The sequence below is a fragment of the Hyaena hyaena genome, unplaced genomic scaffold, assembly GCF_003009895.1.
Source record: "Hyaena hyaena isolate Hyena2069 unplaced genomic scaffold, ASM300989v1 scaffold_441, whole genome shotgun sequence".
Classification (NCBI taxonomy): Eukaryota; Metazoa; Chordata; class Mammalia; order Carnivora; family Hyaenidae; genus Hyaena; species Hyaena hyaena.
This window is the reverse complement of record NW_024081074.1, coordinates 1,104,116-1,121,890: the sequence shown is the minus strand read 5'-3', so window position 1 is coordinate 1,121,890 and position 17,775 is coordinate 1,104,116. Positions and strand designations below refer to the sequence as shown.

At 39.4% G+C, this 17,775-nt stretch overlaps 1 protein-coding gene across 3 annotated transcripts in view; it reads right to left on the bottom strand.

The window, feature by feature from the left end:
- Window positions 1-17,775, bottom strand: part of UGGT1 (UDP-glucose glycoprotein glucosyltransferase 1) — a 110,777-nt gene that overhangs the window by 20,553 nt on the left and 72,449 nt on the right. For all 3 annotated transcript variants that reach the window (XM_039253202.1, XM_039253203.1, XM_039253204.1), the window contains 9 exons: window positions 15,094-15,189; window positions 11,110-11,212; window positions 9,664-9,743; window positions 8,384-8,573; window positions 4,505-4,663; window positions 3,999-4,084; window positions 2,190-2,274; window positions 976-1,064; window positions 313-417 (listed from right to left, as the gene is read on the bottom strand). In XM_039253202.1, the coding sequence (XP_039109133.1) occupies window positions 313-417; window positions 976-1,064; window positions 2,190-2,274; window positions 3,999-4,084; window positions 4,505-4,663; window positions 8,384-8,573; window positions 9,664-9,743; window positions 11,110-11,212; window positions 15,094-15,189 (993 nt within the window). The remainder of the gene's footprint in view (window positions 1-312; window positions 418-975; window positions 1,065-2,189; window positions 2,275-3,998; window positions 4,085-4,504; window positions 4,664-8,383; window positions 8,574-9,663; window positions 9,744-11,109; window positions 11,213-15,093; window positions 15,190-17,775) is intronic.

Here is a 17,775-nt window from a genome sequence, read left to right as displayed (position 1 = left end):
GCTAACTTCATGACTTCTGGGTTAAGCAATGCTTGGTGGCCAATTAGACACCATTATTTACAACGTGTGCATGGTGGTATCAAAGGTTTACAGTCTTGTAATATCCACACAGATACATTTACCATACAGCTAGACTTGATGAGACTGGCAGATCAAAACAAACACAACTATATATTCACAATCCTCACAGTGCTTCAAATATACAGAAGCATAATGGACAGTAAGCCATGAAACATTTACTCTCTTACTCTCTAAATAAGAACACTGTGACAAACTCATTCGTAATGTGCTGAAATAATCAATATGACTAACCGAAGAAATCTTTCATAGAGATGACCAGATGCCACGGAGAAAATATTAATTATGTCATCTTTATCTTGTTTCACTTCCTCAGTCTTCTGTCCTCCCGTAAAGCCCCTATAATAATGAAGGTAAAAACAAGAACACCTGAAATGCTGGTACAGACACACAGTCCTTTGGTGGGGGTGAGCTATGGAGATGGTGTTTCCCATTCTGGGTCCTTCCCTAGAGGGAGATGCAGTGGGAGCTGACAAAGCATCCACTGGTGCCCTGGGAGGGCACACGAGAGCCACGCCACCACAGGATAGCAAAAAAGATGCTACCTGCAAGGTCCTGAGTAGCTTCAGAAACAAACTGAACATAGGCGAGCAAACTCAATGCTCAACAAACAGAATGCGAGCCACTCACTGGGAAGTAAACTGGGCAGTCTGAAAGACAGGCACAACCCAGTAAGAGTCACAAAGTAACTACTCCATGGCGGGGGACATTACCCTCCTTCAGTTCGCCCGTGGAAAACATCCACCTGCTCTAAGTAGAAGTGCAAGGTTTGCTGCAGAGCACAGCCTCTGAAAGGCCCACATGGGATTCTTACACTCAAAAGAAGGGACAGATGGGGCTTATATCTCAGTTTTTCCTTAAAAATATATATATATATTTTTAATGGTGCCAATTTACCATTTGAAGGAGTCCCAAAATCCAGATTCATTCTCGTTAGTTCCGTCACTCAGCAGGTCTTCATTCACCATGTCCGCCTTCTTCTGAACCTGCGACCGTATGTGAGGGGTACTGTGAACAGTAGGGAACGAAGTCCCTACTCCCTACAGCCAAGTCTAGGCCTGTAACTCTGTCTGGTGCCCACACACAGGAGGAAGAAAGCTGTACCAGAGGCAGGCACAGCCCACCTACAGTCTAGACCAGTTCAGCAGAAGAATCTTTGACATGTCACATTAACACCTCAGGTGACGAGACAGAAACCTCTTGTTACTCAATAACTGTCTGAAGTCTGAAAAAAAGTCAAAGAACCTCAAATTCAACTGTACAGGAAGTAGCCTGAGCAGAACCAGCAGCGCCATCCACCCAGCTGACAGCTGTTCCAGGGAAAGAGTGCAGCCCGCGTGAGCGCTGGCCATCAGGATGGAGTCACTTCGTGCCACAGCCTGTTTTCAGGACTCACCAGGATGAAAACAGGTTGAATCTTCTTACCAGCACAGGGAGCAGTTTTCTGCTCCTCTGTGTGTGGTCTGCTTTAGACTGTACTGTGTGTAATGACTGTTTATTCTATAATACCTTTCACTTGAATTTAAGGCACTAAGAACTTTAAAATTCTGGGACGTGAAAAGAAATGAAACAGGGCTACCAATTATTACTGTTGTTGAAATTTTCACTGTCATTCTTCCCAGTTTTCTGAGAACAGGGAGCAATAAAAATGTGAACTATGGCTATGTAAGCAACATAGTATCTATGAAAACACCTGACTTAAAATGAGACTTGTATTGCTCACTGAAATTACCCAAAAAGTGCAATCTCTCAGCTGAAGAAAGCCACAAACGTGTATTTATGAAAGACATTTCGCATTTAAAGAAGCACTCCTATAAACCCTACAGTAAACTTCCAAAGGTGAATTAAAGTCTGACTGGATTCTTTTCCTTCCCCACCAGCTTTACCGAGAGAAAACTGACAAACAATACTGTGTAAACTTCAGGTGTACAATGTGACGATCTGATATGCACATATGTTGTAAAACAACATTGTTGTAAAACAATGATCACAGTGATGGCATTATCATCAGTTAACAAATCCATCTATTTCTACACAAGAGCTACTGAATGCCAGAATACTGCTACTTTTACCCACTATAAAAGTCCCTGCCTTAGTATTACCAAGCTCACCTTCACTTTAATAATTTTGCTCTTGAAGTTGTTGAGGACGACAACAACTTCATCAGCATCAGGAGGAGAATCTGTACCGTCATGGCTTAGAGAGAAAAGAAAGGGAAAGAGTAAGACAGATGTTTCAAATCACAATTCTTGAAATGCAGTAAGTAGTCTGATATCACTTTATCATAAAGGAGCTTTCCAGAACAAAATACTTTTCTGCAACCTGCAGGAATTCCCTTCAAGCTACACAGAAGCACTTGTCAGAATCTCTGTCCTTCAAACATGGAGCATTTCAATCACTCACAGCCCAGACTGCCTTGAGTCTCCCCTTTAAATTACCTTCCATAGTGTGAGAGGCTCCTAGTGCTGGCGCACTTCACACCTGTGTTTACAGTCGGAGCCCAGCTCAGTGCCAGCAATAAAGGAGTAGCCAGTGGCATGAGCTGCTGTACCATCACTGGAAACATATCACTTCTACTCTTTCATGGACAAGTAACAATGCATGGCTCTACCTCAGAGTTCGGTAAAGCCATCTACTCTATCCTTCTGCCCGGACGTACACAATTAGCCATGTCAAGGCCCCATAACTCAATCTGGGGCCCATACTCTGGAGAAAGAACTATAAAAAGCTATTTGTAGGCAGATCTGGGACAGAAGAAGAACAATTTTAAATCAGAAATAAGATACCCCCAATCAACTATAATGGCTAAAATTTCCAGGTACCAATTTTCAAGATGTTAAGTGCAGAAACGCCACAATAAAATATAAATTCATTCATTCACTGTCATCCTGCAGACAGCAGAGTTCTCAGGAAAGGTAAGATTCTGATGAGAGAGCATCAAACGCTCCAGAGACTAGGAATATCTAAGAGGAAGGGAGGGCTAGACAACAGGAAGAGAGGAGGACTCCACACTCCCAGAGAAGGGGAAAGAATGGCCAGGGAAAGGGCACACAGCAGGCAGAAGGGATGAGGTTCAGAAGAACAAGTAAACTTCTCATGACAGGATCAAATGCTACAAAACCGTATGTGGAAAAAACATTATTTAGAGGAAAACCTGGTATTTACAATGACTATGTTCTTATAATAGCGTCAAGAATCCACACTGCTTTCATGAATGTTTGTAAGATCTTCTAGAACTAAGATGACACAACAAGAGGGTGTTTTAAATGAACGCTATGGAAATCACTCCCTAAAAAACTGACACAAAGTCTCTTCACAGAGCTTAAAGCTAATTTAAATTGTGTTAAGCAAAATTTAGATTACACTTTTTAAAAGGCTGTATAATTTTTTTTAAACTAACAGCCATTTGTAGCAAACGTGAAGGCAGAAGCCTGGCTACTGATGAAATGCTCTGGAAGTACTTCCTTATTACCACGGACCAGGAAGGCCAGGGCTAGCCCCAAGATTCACAGCCATACCTTCCATGAGCTGTGGATCTGCAAGTCACCCGGAGTCGAGAAATACACTGTCTCAGTAAAAAAGCTTAGCTGTTCATCATTTCTTTTCTCCTTTCCTGAAAGGACTCAATTTCTCATCTGTGTGTGGTTTTCACCACAGTGACAGAATGACCTGATTCAGAGACACTGTCAGCATAAGAGAAAGACTGAAGAGTGAAACCTAACTATACTCATTAGTGTTTATACTGCTTATCACCCAATCATACCCTGATAATTGTTCTATACTCAATTTCCTGGAAAAGCATGGTTTCATCACATATAAATTAGGTTCCTATTCCCTAACTGCCAGTGTAGTACTCAGTACAAGCAGATTCTCTGCAAAATGTTCTGGGAAAAAAAAGCACCTCCATCACTTGATCGTACCTGTATATTCTATAAATATCTTCAGAACGACCCTTCCTTAATCTGAGAATCCAAGCTCCTGGGTTGGCCTTTAATTGAAAGTAGCCCTAGGGCAAGAAGAAAGACAAAGTTTAGTTCTCATCAAAATGCTATTTCTGAGGGACAGTTACTTCCTTTTCTGAACTACCAGTCACTTATATTTTATGTGCCACGTGTGAAGAAGCTACAAGTCTCCAAAGCCAGGAAAAATGCTGTCCATTCATAAGCAATGCATCTGCAAGGGGCCAATTTGATTAGAGCTGAATATTCAGAATGTGATAGCATTTTTTAGGCTGACATATAATAATTCCAGTCTATAAATTTAAGTAAACTTATGATTTTCATATTGACCAAACTGCCAATTATGAACCTGAATCTCATATAAGTGAGACTGCTTGAGTTCAGAAAGCAAACTGCTCCATCATAAATCATACTGCCCAAATTAACGTGACTCAATACCACCATGTGAGGATGCACTCATTATTTACCAGATTGGCCATAACAATGGTATCCACAATGACAGGGTTGGCCGAAGTTCCTAATGTAAACTGTAGTCCTCGTGGGGGCTGGCCTGTGGTGATGTCATAGCAGTGACCTTCTAGTAAGAGGTACTCCAGTTCATACTCCGCAGCCACTACACTATCCACCTGCAACAGCAGAATTAAATCACTTGAAAACTACTCAGCAATAAAAAGAAACAAACTACTGAGACATGCAACAACAGTGATTTCAAATGCATTGTGCAAAGAGAACAAAGCCAGATATACAGGGCTGCATACTCTATGGTCATATTTCTAAAAATTCAAGGACAGGCAAAACTATAGTGACAGGAAGGGGCACAAGAGAACTTTCTGGGGTGATGGAAATGCTCTGTATCTTGACTATACTGCTAGTCAACAACTGTATACAATGTTCAAAATTCAGGTGGGTTGGAAAGAGGAAAAAAACATGATAAGGATAAGACTGCCATCTGGGAAGGTAGTATTGGAAAAAGCATGTTTAAAAAATGCCAAAAGAATAAACAAATCTAAAAGCTAAATAATAAAGATAGAAAAGAATACTACCAGGACTAATTTCCATGAGAAAATGAAGACATAATGAGAAACAGCAGGGAAAAATGTAAATTTACCTTGGCCTTTAGGATATAACTGAAAATACTGCTGTTGTTTTTTTTTTTTTTTTAAATGTTTATTTTTTTATGAAAGAGAGACAGACAGACAGAGCACAAGCCCGGAAGAGGCAGAGAGAGAGGAAGTCACAGAATCCAAAGCAGGCTCCAGGCTCTGTGTCTGAGCTGTCAGCACAGAGCCCAACACAGGGCTGGAACTTATGAACCATAAGATCATGACCTGAGCTGAAGTTGGATGTTCAACCGACTGAGAAACCCAGGCGCCCCAAAATACTGCTGTCCTAAATGCAAATATCCAAATGTATTTGATGGCTCTATAATGGCATAAAACCCTTCATGTTCCACACCAACTGCCAAAATTATTACTGATTCCTTGCAGAAAATGTAATATAATCACAAGGTCTTAGGACAGCCTGGTTTTAGCTAATTAAAGGATTTTTTATCCCAAGCTGGTTCAGACTTGGCTCTGTAATCCTATCTAATGCTAATAACACACTATTTGGAGCTTAATATGTTACTGCTAAACTAAATTCCAAAAGTTTAATAAGGAACGCTACGGAGTAAACCTCCACGAAAGCACCAAGTCCCAAGCTGTGTTTTCAGTGGATACAAGAAACCAGAGAAAGCCTAGGAAAGAACAGCAAAAACTCTTAAGGACATGGAAGAGAGCTACTCTGCATCTGTCCTGTGCCTACTTGCACTGTTCTTTAGTGCTTTTTGTGGCCATTTTATAATTTCCTCAGCAAAAGTTCGTTCAAGGGCAACAACTCCACTTCCTGTTTGTTACAAATCTGGTAGACAGGTTTGAGGTGGGGAATAAGGCAAACGTGTACACAACACTCACCCCTAACTTAGCACCTGAGGGATACTTCTTCACTCTAATGAAAAGAGGGCTGATAAGTTTTCTAATAACTACCTTCAAGTTCCCGTTCTCCCAATTCTGAAGAAGACAGACAAGCAAACAGGCTTCAAATGTAGAATATATTTAGGGTAGACACCGAGACAGATGTCTTAGAAAGGAGGAAGGACCTGAGATGCTCTAAGCTCCTAGTAAGGAAAGACCGTATGTTTTGATTTCTTTGTTAATACGCTCTGATCTAGGTAGAGAGTGAGGGCTGTGAAGAGGTATCAGTGAAACTACACTTGTGAGAGCTCTCAATCTTTGAAAAAGGACTAGGGGGAAAGGACCACTTACCTTAAGTTGTATGAAAATAAGTGGCAAAAAAAAAAAAAACAGAAAAATCAATGAAGCCAAAAGCTGATTTTTCAAAAATATCAACAAACTGACAAACTTTTAGTTGGCTGACCACAAATAAAGAGAGAAGAGCCAACTCATTGAAATCAGCAAGGGAAAGACATTGCCACTAAATTTAAATTTAAAAGACCATGTATAAGAAAATGCTATGACCAACTGTAAGCCAACAAATTATAATCTACATAAAAGGGATAAATTCCTGAGACCCAAACTCCAGAAACTGACTTAAGACAAGATAGAAAATCTAAACAAATCCATAACAAGAGACTGAACTGGTAATTTAAAAATTTTTCAATTACGCAAAAAATATAAAAGACATCTAGTTTGGAAATAAAGAAATAAAACTACCTCTATTTGCAGATGTCATGATCTTTTATATAGGTTTCTACACGAAGAACCATAAAACACTGTTGAAAGAAATTAAAGACCTAAATAAATGGAAAGACCCATGTTCATGGATCAGAATACTTACTGTTAAGATCTTCAAATTGATCTAGGGATTTTAATTCATTCTCTATCAAAATCCCAACAGCCTTTTCTACAGATATTAACAAGCTGATTCCAAAATGCAAAGAACCCAAAATAGTCAAAACTATCTTGAAAATGAGGAATAAAATTGGAAAACTCACCAATTTCAAAACTCACAACAAAGCTACAATAAGACAAGTGTGGCCTAAGGACAGACACACAGATCAGGGAAATAGATCTGAGAATCCAGAACTTAATTCATATTTAGGGCAAAGAGATCTCTGGCAAAGGTATGAAGACTATTCAGCAGGGACAGAATAGTCTTTTCAGCAAACAGCGATATGACAAATGGATATTCACACACAAAGAATAAAGCTGTAACTGTACTTCACACCATATACAAAAATTAACTCAAAGTGAGTAAAAGACTTCAATGTGAGAGTTTAAAACTTTGAAAGTCTTATAAGAAGACATAGGCGTAAATCTTTGTGACCTGGGGTTAAAAGTTGGTTTCTTAGGCATACTACCAAAAGCATAAGGAACAAAAGAAAAGAATAGGTTATTTAGATTTCATTGAGATTAGAAATATTTGTGCTTCAAAAGGACATTTTCCAGAAAGTGAGAGACAGCTAACAGAGTGAAAGAGATTATTTACCAACCATATATTTGGTAAGGAACTTGTATCCAAAATATGCAAAGAATTCTTACAACTCCACAAATATGCAAATTTTTAAAAATAGGCAAAAGATTTAAATAGACATTTCTCCCCAAAGATGATATACAAATAGACAATATACACAAGAAAAGACGTTCAACATCATGGGCAAGAATGAAAAATGGTGCAGTCACCCTTGGAAAACAGTCTGGCAATCCTTCAAACAATTACACACAGAATTACCAGATGATCCACCAATTCTAAGAGAAATAAAACACATCTACAAAAACTTGGACATGAATGTTCTCAGCAGCATTATTTGTAATACTCAAAGAGTAGAAACAACCCAAATGTCTATCAATAAATGGGTAAACAAAACACGGTGTATCAACACGATATTATCTGGCAATAAAAAAGAATTAAATACTAATACACGCTACAACAATAATGAACCCTGAAAATAATAATTTAAGTGAGAGAAGCCAGTTATAACACTATATGATTCTCTTTAGATGAAAAGTCAGAACAGGCAAATCCACAGAGATAGAATGTAGACTAGGGGTGGCCAGAGGTCAGGGGGCACAGGAAGTGATTGCCAATGGGTATGGAGTTTCTATCTAATGGTGATGGCTGCAAAGTTCTGTGTATAGTCTAAAACTACTGAACTATATACCTAAAAGGGTAAATTTTGTGGTATGTGAGGAAAAATCTCAATGAAGGTGTTAAAAATACAATCATATGTAAACATGGACACCTCAGAGGCCTGCCTGTGAGCCAGTCTGTTCAGTCAGAAACTACCAGCACTTCTTAAAAAAAGGTTCTACACATGATTACATACATAGGAGCAATGATATCCTTACCTCTTCTAAATAAATATTATCAAGATCATATGGTGTTCTGACAGACTCCACCATCCAACTCTCAGGTGTGTTCAAATTCAGGGTGAACAGAGGAGACTGTGGCATATCCAAAAATTTTGCTATTGGACCCTTAGCAAAACTATTGTCTGGAGTGAAAGAAATCTCTGGTTCTAAGACGTAACGGTAAAAGCTGAAATTGGAAAGAAAAAAAAGTGAATCTTTTTAATACACCCACAGTCCTTAGGTTCCCAGGCATCCAAACAAAACAAACAAACTATATTTGGAAGGTAGCCCACCACACTTGGAAAGTGTTTCCAAAACCATCTCTTGACCTAATTTTGTCTCCTGTGGTTGTTGCAGGTGCAAGAGAAGAGCGTGAGGGACAGAAATGGGAGGAAAGGTCATTCTTTCTGGTACTGCAAAGGGTGGCTGCTGTTGGAGTCACAAGATTTCCTGAGCACGTTTCCCTTCAGGGAGAAAAAAAAAACCTTTCTTTTTCTCTTAAACACAAAGTCCTAAATGGTGACTGGGTTCTCAGGTGGGCCCTGAAAACACTACTCACAATTGTTTAAATATTTCTCCTATTCAAGAACAGGAGTGGAAGCTGAGAGCTATTTAGTCACTTTCAGTGTCTGAATTCACTTAGAATATAACTTATAATAATTATAGCATAGTACATTTGCACATCAGGAATTTCCCACAGACCCAGCAGCTGCTACCCCGTTACTCTTAAATGCTTCTTATGTAACGTTTTTCATCAGTGGCCATTCTAAGGCTTAGACAATGCGGAGCTAAGCCTGCCCTCCTCCTCAAGACACATGCAAATGACCCTCGGCAAGCTTCCTCGGACAAACATACTACAACTTGAAGTAATTCTGCTCCACTTTTAAGATTAAAAAAAAAAGACAGGCAAGTTTCTTCCTACACCACAACATTTGTTTTTAACTAGGTAAATTTAATAGCTACATTGATACAAAAGTTTTAAAATTAAAGAACAACATAATCCTGAGAGAGGGACAAATGGAGGGCGGAGAAAAGGAAAGGCAGGCAGGCACCCACACGGGGGCCTGGGCTCACGCCGCCTAAATGCTTCCATTCCCACAACACCAAGTTCTCAGAACTTCTGATTAGAGCAGAGATTTAGCAAAACTGAACATTCAGTAAATGATCTTTTCAAACATGAGGTCCACCTATAAGTCCATTTGTTCCTTAACACTCAATACCCGCTTTCAGATTTAATACCACACTTTCAACTGATGTCTTAAAGAGCTATGTTTTACCTTTTTAAAGGCATGTCAGAAAGTTTCGACTGGCAGTTCATAAACACTCTTAGATTCATGTTGATCAGCTGGGTTAAAACCTAAAAGTGCAAACAAGAGACAAAACATCAAAATTTTCCTATAAGGAAACTAAATGATGTTTGAGATGAAATATTTACATTTTCTCTTCAGAAATTTATCACTCTGACACTGAGTTGAGAGAACATCTCTTAATATCTCAAGAAAGACAGAAAGAGAATAACGATCTGCAATAGAGAAATTTCTGGAAATAACAACTCTGGGGCACAATCTAAATCAGATACCCATTTCACTTGGCAAAAAAGTGGCAAATGGGTTACTACCACAGATTACTGCTCCCCATACTGATAGATCATGGAAAATTGTCTATACAAGAAAAATTTTAAAAGTTTTCTAATGTTTATTTATTTTTGAGAAACAGACAGAGCACAAGTAGGGGCTGGGCAGAGAGAGAGAGAGGGAGACACAGAATCCAAAGCAGGCTCCAGGCTCTGAGCTGTCAGCACAGAGCCTGATGCAGGGCTCAAACTCATAAGCTGTGAGATCATGACCTGAGCCGAAGTCAGATGCTTAACCGAATGAGCCACCCAGACACCCCTACACAAGGAAAATTTTAAAGGTTCATCAGTGTAGCTTACATACTACAGTGAGGGAAAAGCATATATATACACACCCACAAAAAGGTTACCTGGTTATACATCAATAAAACTTTACCTTAAAAAGAAAAACTCAGAACTCCCTCTCTCACTGTCCCTCCCTGGTTCTCACTGTCTCTCTCTCAACAATAAATGAACATTAAAAAGAAAAACAAATAAAAACACTGTAGTATTATCTTATACAAATCTACAAGACATGCTAAAATTTTTAAATTGCTAGTTTTAAAAAAGTAAAATGATAAAACAACATTCTTTTACCTTTTTACCTCTTATTCCTTATAAATCAAAACATGGCATAAATTAATTAAAAGACATCTTGCTCTTGAGCGCCTGGTGGCTTAGCTGGTTAAGCATCCGAGTTTGGCTCATGTCACAATCTCACAGTTTGTGAGTTCGAGCTCCACGTCGGGCTCTGTGCTGACAGCCCAGAGCCTGGAACCTGCTTTGGGTTCTCTGTCTTCCACTCTCTTTCTTTGCCCTTCCCCTACTTGTGCTCTCTCTGTCTCAAAAATAAATAAACATTAAAAAGAAAAAAAAAAAAGACATCTTGCTCTAAATAGGACTTTTTTTTTTTTTTTTAGGTACATGAAGAAACCACCCAAACTTGTACCAATTTCCTAAGGTTAAGAGTTGTTTCCAGAGCCACTACCAATTTTTATGAAGACAGGTGCTCTGCCAGATGTCCTGGGGCATTTTCTGATGCCCAGTGAAGAGAGTCACAGGGCCAGTGACCCTTCAGACAGATGTGAACAGCCTCGGAGGCCATGCCTACCAAGAGCAATGGGGCAAGTCTTTGTGCTTCTCTGGTGACAGGGTCAATGACAGCCACGACATCAAAGTACGTCTCCCCTTCCTTCGGTCTCATTTTAATTGCACTACAGAGATCAAAAAGACAAAAAATTAATCTGGTGGAAAACAGGAAACAAACTTAACTTTTTTTTTTTTAAGGCCAACATAAGCTGTCAGCCCTCTCAGCATTTCCAAAAACATTTTAGAACTAGAACAATAAGGCTATATGGTGGTTAACTTTGTTATTACATCTACCTCAAAGCTTGCAAAGCCAGCTAGACTCCACTCAAAAAGAACCAAAACATACGTGTTAAGAGAGGAAAACCAGCTTGAAATTGTATTGAACCAAAAACTGCTAAAAGCTACTGTTTGTTTTTGACAATTACAAACATTATGCCAATTTTTATTTCTTAAGAAGGATATGAGGAGAGAAGGAATAAATGGATTTTTTAAATACAAATAACATGACAGAATCTTATGAGAACCCAACCATGCTGTAGCATTGTTCTCTGTGGACCTTGTCAAACGCCTGTATAAAGATCAGCTGTACTTCAAGAGTAGTACTGTTATAGCAATTTCCTTCCTCCCCCCACCCCCACCCCTACCATGATTTCCCCATATTGTTACACATCAAATATTCTGAATAGGAAATAATCTATTTACCATGTGAATCTGCCATGTTTGCTTAAGCAGTTTCTCACTGCTGGACATTTAGATGGCTTGCAGCCTGTAACTTCCTACATAGACCTTTTTTCATACTTGTGAATTTCTTTAGAGTCAACAAAGTCCTAGACATGAGATTACAGAGCCACAGGATACAAATATCTTCCTGGATAATATGTATTGTCAATCACAAGTCCAGAAGAATTGAGCCAATTCACAAGGATATTAAGTTATACAAATTCTGTCTTAACAAGTGAAAACCAGTAACTGGTTAGATTTCAGGCTGTACTTCTAGGGTTTCTGGGGGAGGACTTGAACATTCCCATCTATGGCTCCAGCTTCACAGCCTCCCTCTGAAGTCACACTGACTTAGATGACTTAAGAGGAGCAAGAGCCTCTGACACATTTTGAAAAGGAATAAACTTGAAAGAATTTCAAAACATCCAATTTTCCAAAATGTTGACTGGCCAAATCAGTGCCTGTCTTTGTGTGGAACAATGTTTTAATGCAGTTCTGATGCTAGCCTCTACTGTTCTGTGCACGGACGCTTACCCAGTGGGAAGAAAACAAAAGCACAAATAAAATGTTAACTAAGAAAGCTGGGTAACTAGAGTTTAAATGGCAATGAAGGTTATTTCAAATCCTAACGGCTCTGGAAATAACCATTGGAATAGCTTTGCACCTGCATCAAAGCAGATGCTTTCAATTTTTGACAAAATTAACAATTCCAGCTGCCAATAATTATTCTAAAATAACTTTTTTTTTTTACTCTAATACAGCTGTTCTCAAAATGTGGCTCTAGACCAGCAGCATCAGCTTCATCTGTAAATTTGTTAGAAACAATCTGTCAGTCACAACCTACACCTCCTGAGAAAGAAACTCTTTAGGTAAAAGCCAAAGTATGAGAGCCACCGCCTTCAATAATCTAGACCTTTGTGCTACTCTACAACTCCAGGAGGAGAAACTCACTAGAGAACGGCTTTACAGAAAACTAGAAGACAAGTCCCAAACAGTCCCTTGGAGGATAGATTCTGAGTGAGGCATGCCCAGGCCAAACCCTGTGACCCTGCAGGGTCTGGGTAGAGTTCTGTGTGATGTGTTCCTGTTCATGTCCCCAGTGTTCTAGGGGACCTTCAGGGTGTAACCAGAAACTGACCCTGTGAGGCCTTCTAACCCCCGCCCCCCACACCACTGTAACAAAAAAAGAGAACAAGCCATATCCCAGAGAAGAAAAGGATTGATATGGAAATGAGAACAGTATAAACTAACAATATCATGCCTAAACATGCTTGCTGTATTAGGGAAAAGACCAGAGAAAAGCCCAAAGTGACAGAAACAGGAACAAGATTTGGGGATCATACACATTTTCATGGATCAAGTAGAGCGAACATCAAAGAAAAACAGTTTGCCCACCTTGGCCACCTTGGCGTACACAATAGCCCCCTGGGGACCCTGTTATGATGCAGGTGCTGACCCAAGAGGTCTGGGCTGGGACCAGAGACTCTGCGTTTCCAGCAAGATCCCTGTGAGCCACACTCTTACACATAACCAGTAATTCAGACCTTTTTGTCTCTCAAAGAAACTTCTGATTTAAATATAACAAACACTCGTTTAACTAATACAACCCCCAATGAGAAGAATGTCTCTAATTATAATGTGTATCATAATAGAATTTGTAATTAGGGCATTTTAATTATACAAGACTCATAGAGAAAATGATGTTCTAAAAAGGGAAGAGGTTCTTGCTCAGAACTCACCATTTGGCCATGAAAGGCAAACAAGATAGCAAGCCAATTAGGAAATATGTTTCCTGCAGAAATAACTGGATGAGTTATTCCTGAAAGTTTACAGTGATGAGAAGATGGGTTCTAATGGGCAATCCAACAAGGGTTAGCAAGGAGCTACGGAAGCCTTCCCCTACTGGCAACGTACGAAATTAGGACATGCAGCCAGTGGGACAGGAGAGGGTCTCCATTCTAGCCTGGATCAAACAGTCTGGTCAAATTTGATCCCTACAAGGACTGGATGTCAGAAAGCATGGGTCAGCTAAACCAAAGTCCAATCTACCCCAGACTATTAAATCAGAATCATAAAGGAGCAGGAGGCAGGCATCTGTATCTAAAGCCTCTAAGACACAATCAAGATCTATAACCTGCCTGGCTACACACAACCTCTACGTACTTCTGAGGTTCTTTCTAAAGACAAGTTACTCTTCTATCCAAGTACTAACCAGGACTGACCCTGCTTAGCTTCTCAGATCAGACGAGATCGGGCGCGTTCAGGGTGATATGGCCATAGACTAAAGACAAGTTAATCTTAAGTCTAATCATGAGGAAAACAGCCCAGACTATGGGACAGTCTATGAAATAACTGGCCTAGACTATTTAAAAAAGTGTCATAAAAGACCAAAAAAACCCCAAAGACCAAAAAGGCAGGGAACAGTTCTGGATTTAAGGAGACTACAGAGACACACAGCAAAGAGCTACAATGTGTGATCTGGACCAAATCAAAGTCATTACTGGGGCTTTAGGGAGGCTGTGGATATGGACTGTGTGCTACTTCCTATCACCGCATGAGGGTTAAGTCTCTGAGGTATGCTATGCAGCAGCACTCCCAGTGCCCAGGAGATACATGCTGAGGAGTTCAGACATGATGTGTAATGATGTCTGAAATGGGCCTTCAAATGGTTCAGAAAAAGGTGAGTACATGTATGCTTGTACACAAACATATACACTGTATGTACTGTACACACATGCCATACGTGACTCACACAGAGATGACAGATAAATGTGGCACAAAGTTAACAACAGGTGAACCCAGGTTAAAGATACATGGGTGTTCACTGTAATAATCTATCAACTATTCAGTAGTTTTCAAACTTTTCAAATAAAAAACTAAAAAAACCAAAAGGCAAAAACTTCATAATACTAACTTATTTTTATTTTATGGAAAACAAAACCATTTTCAGTAAAAGATGATGATATGAGCGCTCTAACAACCTGCATTTATTCTTCACTATCAGAAAGTTACAACCGATCTGTTTCAATAAATGCTTTCTGTTTTCTCAAAGGGTACGGTCTAAATAAATTTCAGATTTACTTAGAAATAAATGTCAATGTTTATACAACCAAGATCCATTTATGAATTGTGCATATGAAAATGAGTATATATGAAAACTATACAAATTTGCCATTCCAATTAAGAACTATGTACACACTTCATATGGAAAAATAAAGGAGATGAGATAAAGGCAACCTTAAAATTTTATTCAAGAATATGGATGGATTCAACATTGATTCTGTACCTATGTCTGTCTTCAAAAAACTGGTACTCGATTCTTGCATCTCCTTTTGGTTGAGCTGACAGGAGAGCGTCCACCTTCATTACCAAGTCACTTGCCCTGAAAGACATGGTTGGTGAGAATTTAGCATCTCTTTCCAATTACTGCTGAACGTGATACAATCAGCCTAAGTACTGAATACCAATAATATAGTTTGAAAAACGTACAAACTTCTTACCAACACGCGACAGAAAAACTACTGACTTTGTAACTGAGTGGTTTCATAACCTTGAAGATTTGACTGCATGCGAAATGGGGATAGTACTCACTTGGTATGACTCTTGGAATATTGCACTGGCTAACAGAAAGCACCACGCTCAGGGCCTGGCCCAGACAAACCGTCAGTTTGTGTTATTTACCTTTTCCCTCACCTACTGCTAAATAATGTTAATAGTTTCTATGACTATTACAGTAATAATTCACTGGAAAAACATTCAGGAAACAAATGAGAAAACTGATATACATACAATACCCTTATCAAGAATTAAGCACTGATGACATATTGGTTCATAATTCTTCTATATTTTTAAATATATATAAATACATATATAAACATAAATGGGATTATATTACTTAATAACCTTTTTCATTTAACAATATATTACAAACATATTCTTGTTAGTTCACAAACACGGGTACATCAATATTTTCACTGACTAAGATGTCTATGGATAGGTTGTAATCGCCACCTGGCTAGTGAGCATCCAGGCTGCTTCCCATCTCACTATTACAACCAACATTGCACTAAACAACCTAGAAAAGTCTTCTGCTTCCCCTGCCCCTTCTAAAGTTGATTTCGAACTAAGAAGATCTTGAAATAAATCATGAGACTGAATAAATGGTCAAATCTGCTGGACCAAGGACTGAATTCTAAGAATTCTAAAAAAACACCTGTAACTATATGACCTGGAATCAAGCCTATACATTTTCTCCCCGAACCAAACAACTACCTCTCATGGTGCTCCTCACTACTGACTGAATCCACATAATCCAGGCCACTTGTTTCCCGTGATGTATAAACACTGCCACACAACATGTCCAGGGATGCTGGGTAATATAGGCTTGGCTGAGCTGGCACACAACTCCCTAATGGCTCCAAAAGCACCCTGATCAAACAACCCACCGCTGAGCTTCAGAAAGCTGAGGATGGCCTTGTGCCCGCAGGTCTGGGGACAGCTGTGGCTGTCACAGACGGCCACTCCAAGGGGGAGCAGCTATGGTGTTAATGAAAACCCCAGGCAGCCAAGGTAATTCTGAGAACCTGAACATTTTTAGTTTACCTTTAGGAAGCTCTAGGACTACTTTATTTCCCTCAATCCACACGGGAGAGACCCAGAGCCATCCCTGTTTAGTAAAAGGCAAGTCCCCAGTGCATAGTCTAGCCATTAGGTAGTCCATAAAGACTTCACAGAGGGGCTCTTGGGTGGCTTAGTCGGTTAAGCATCCGACTTTCGCTTAGGTCATGATCTCACGGTTCGTGGGTTCAAGCCCCACGTCGGGCTCTGTGCTGACTGCCAGCTCAGAGCCTGGAGCCTGTTTCAGATTCTGTGTCTCCCTCTCTCTCTGACCCTCCCCTGCTCACGCTGTCTCTCTCTCTCTCTCCCAGAAATAAATAAAACATTAAAAAAAAAAAAAAAGACTTCACAGAGACAGAGTGGTCCAAGGGCACACCACATCAAACCTATGCCCATGACATGATGGCTTCAAGTCATGGGAGCACCTCCTGGCCTGCATCAGAGATGTATTTCATAGGCCAGAACAAGGGGTATCACTAAAGAGCCACTGAGGTAGAAGGAAACCTCTTTATCTGCAGCCCTGTCACTGGTTGAGTTGAAAAAAGATTCCTTCCCCTATGACACAAGACTTGGCAAAGGGGCTACTTTGGCAGCTATTGAAATCAGTTCTTCACCAAGACATGCATCTTAAACCCTGCAGGATGAGGGTATATGAAAAAAACAGAACTTTTAAATTTTATATCCTCTAACTATTCATCAAAGAACACTATAAAGGAGTGAAAATACAACTTAAAGAATGGGACAAAATATTTGCATTTCATCTACCTATAAAAGATTGATAACCCAAATATTTACATAAATACACATAACTCCTATAAGTCAATAATAAAAAACACACAATTAAAAATGTGCAAGGCAGGGGCACCTGGCTGTCTCAGTCAGTGGAGCGTGAAACTCTTGATCTCTGGGTTGTGAATTGGAGCCACACAATGGGTGAAGAGATTAGTTAAAAAATATATATACAAGGTGCAAAGCACTGGATTGATATTTTTCCAAAGATATTAAGATGACTAATAAGCACTTGAAAAGCTGCCAACATCACTAATCATTAGGGAAGTGCAACTCAAACCACAAAGAGATACTACTTCAAATCCATTAGAGTATTACAAAAAAAAAAAAATCTCAAAGTAACAAGTATTGACGAGGATGTGGAGAAATTGGAACCTTCACGCATTACTGATAGGAAAGTAAGGTATGATCTCTGTGGGAAAACGTATGATGGTTCCTCAAAAAATTAAACATAAATTACTAAATTATGTTTATATAATAAAATAAAATACTACATTCATTTAATATTTAATACAAGAACCATGTGTATATGAACTATGGGCCCTAGTTATACAGCAGGCAC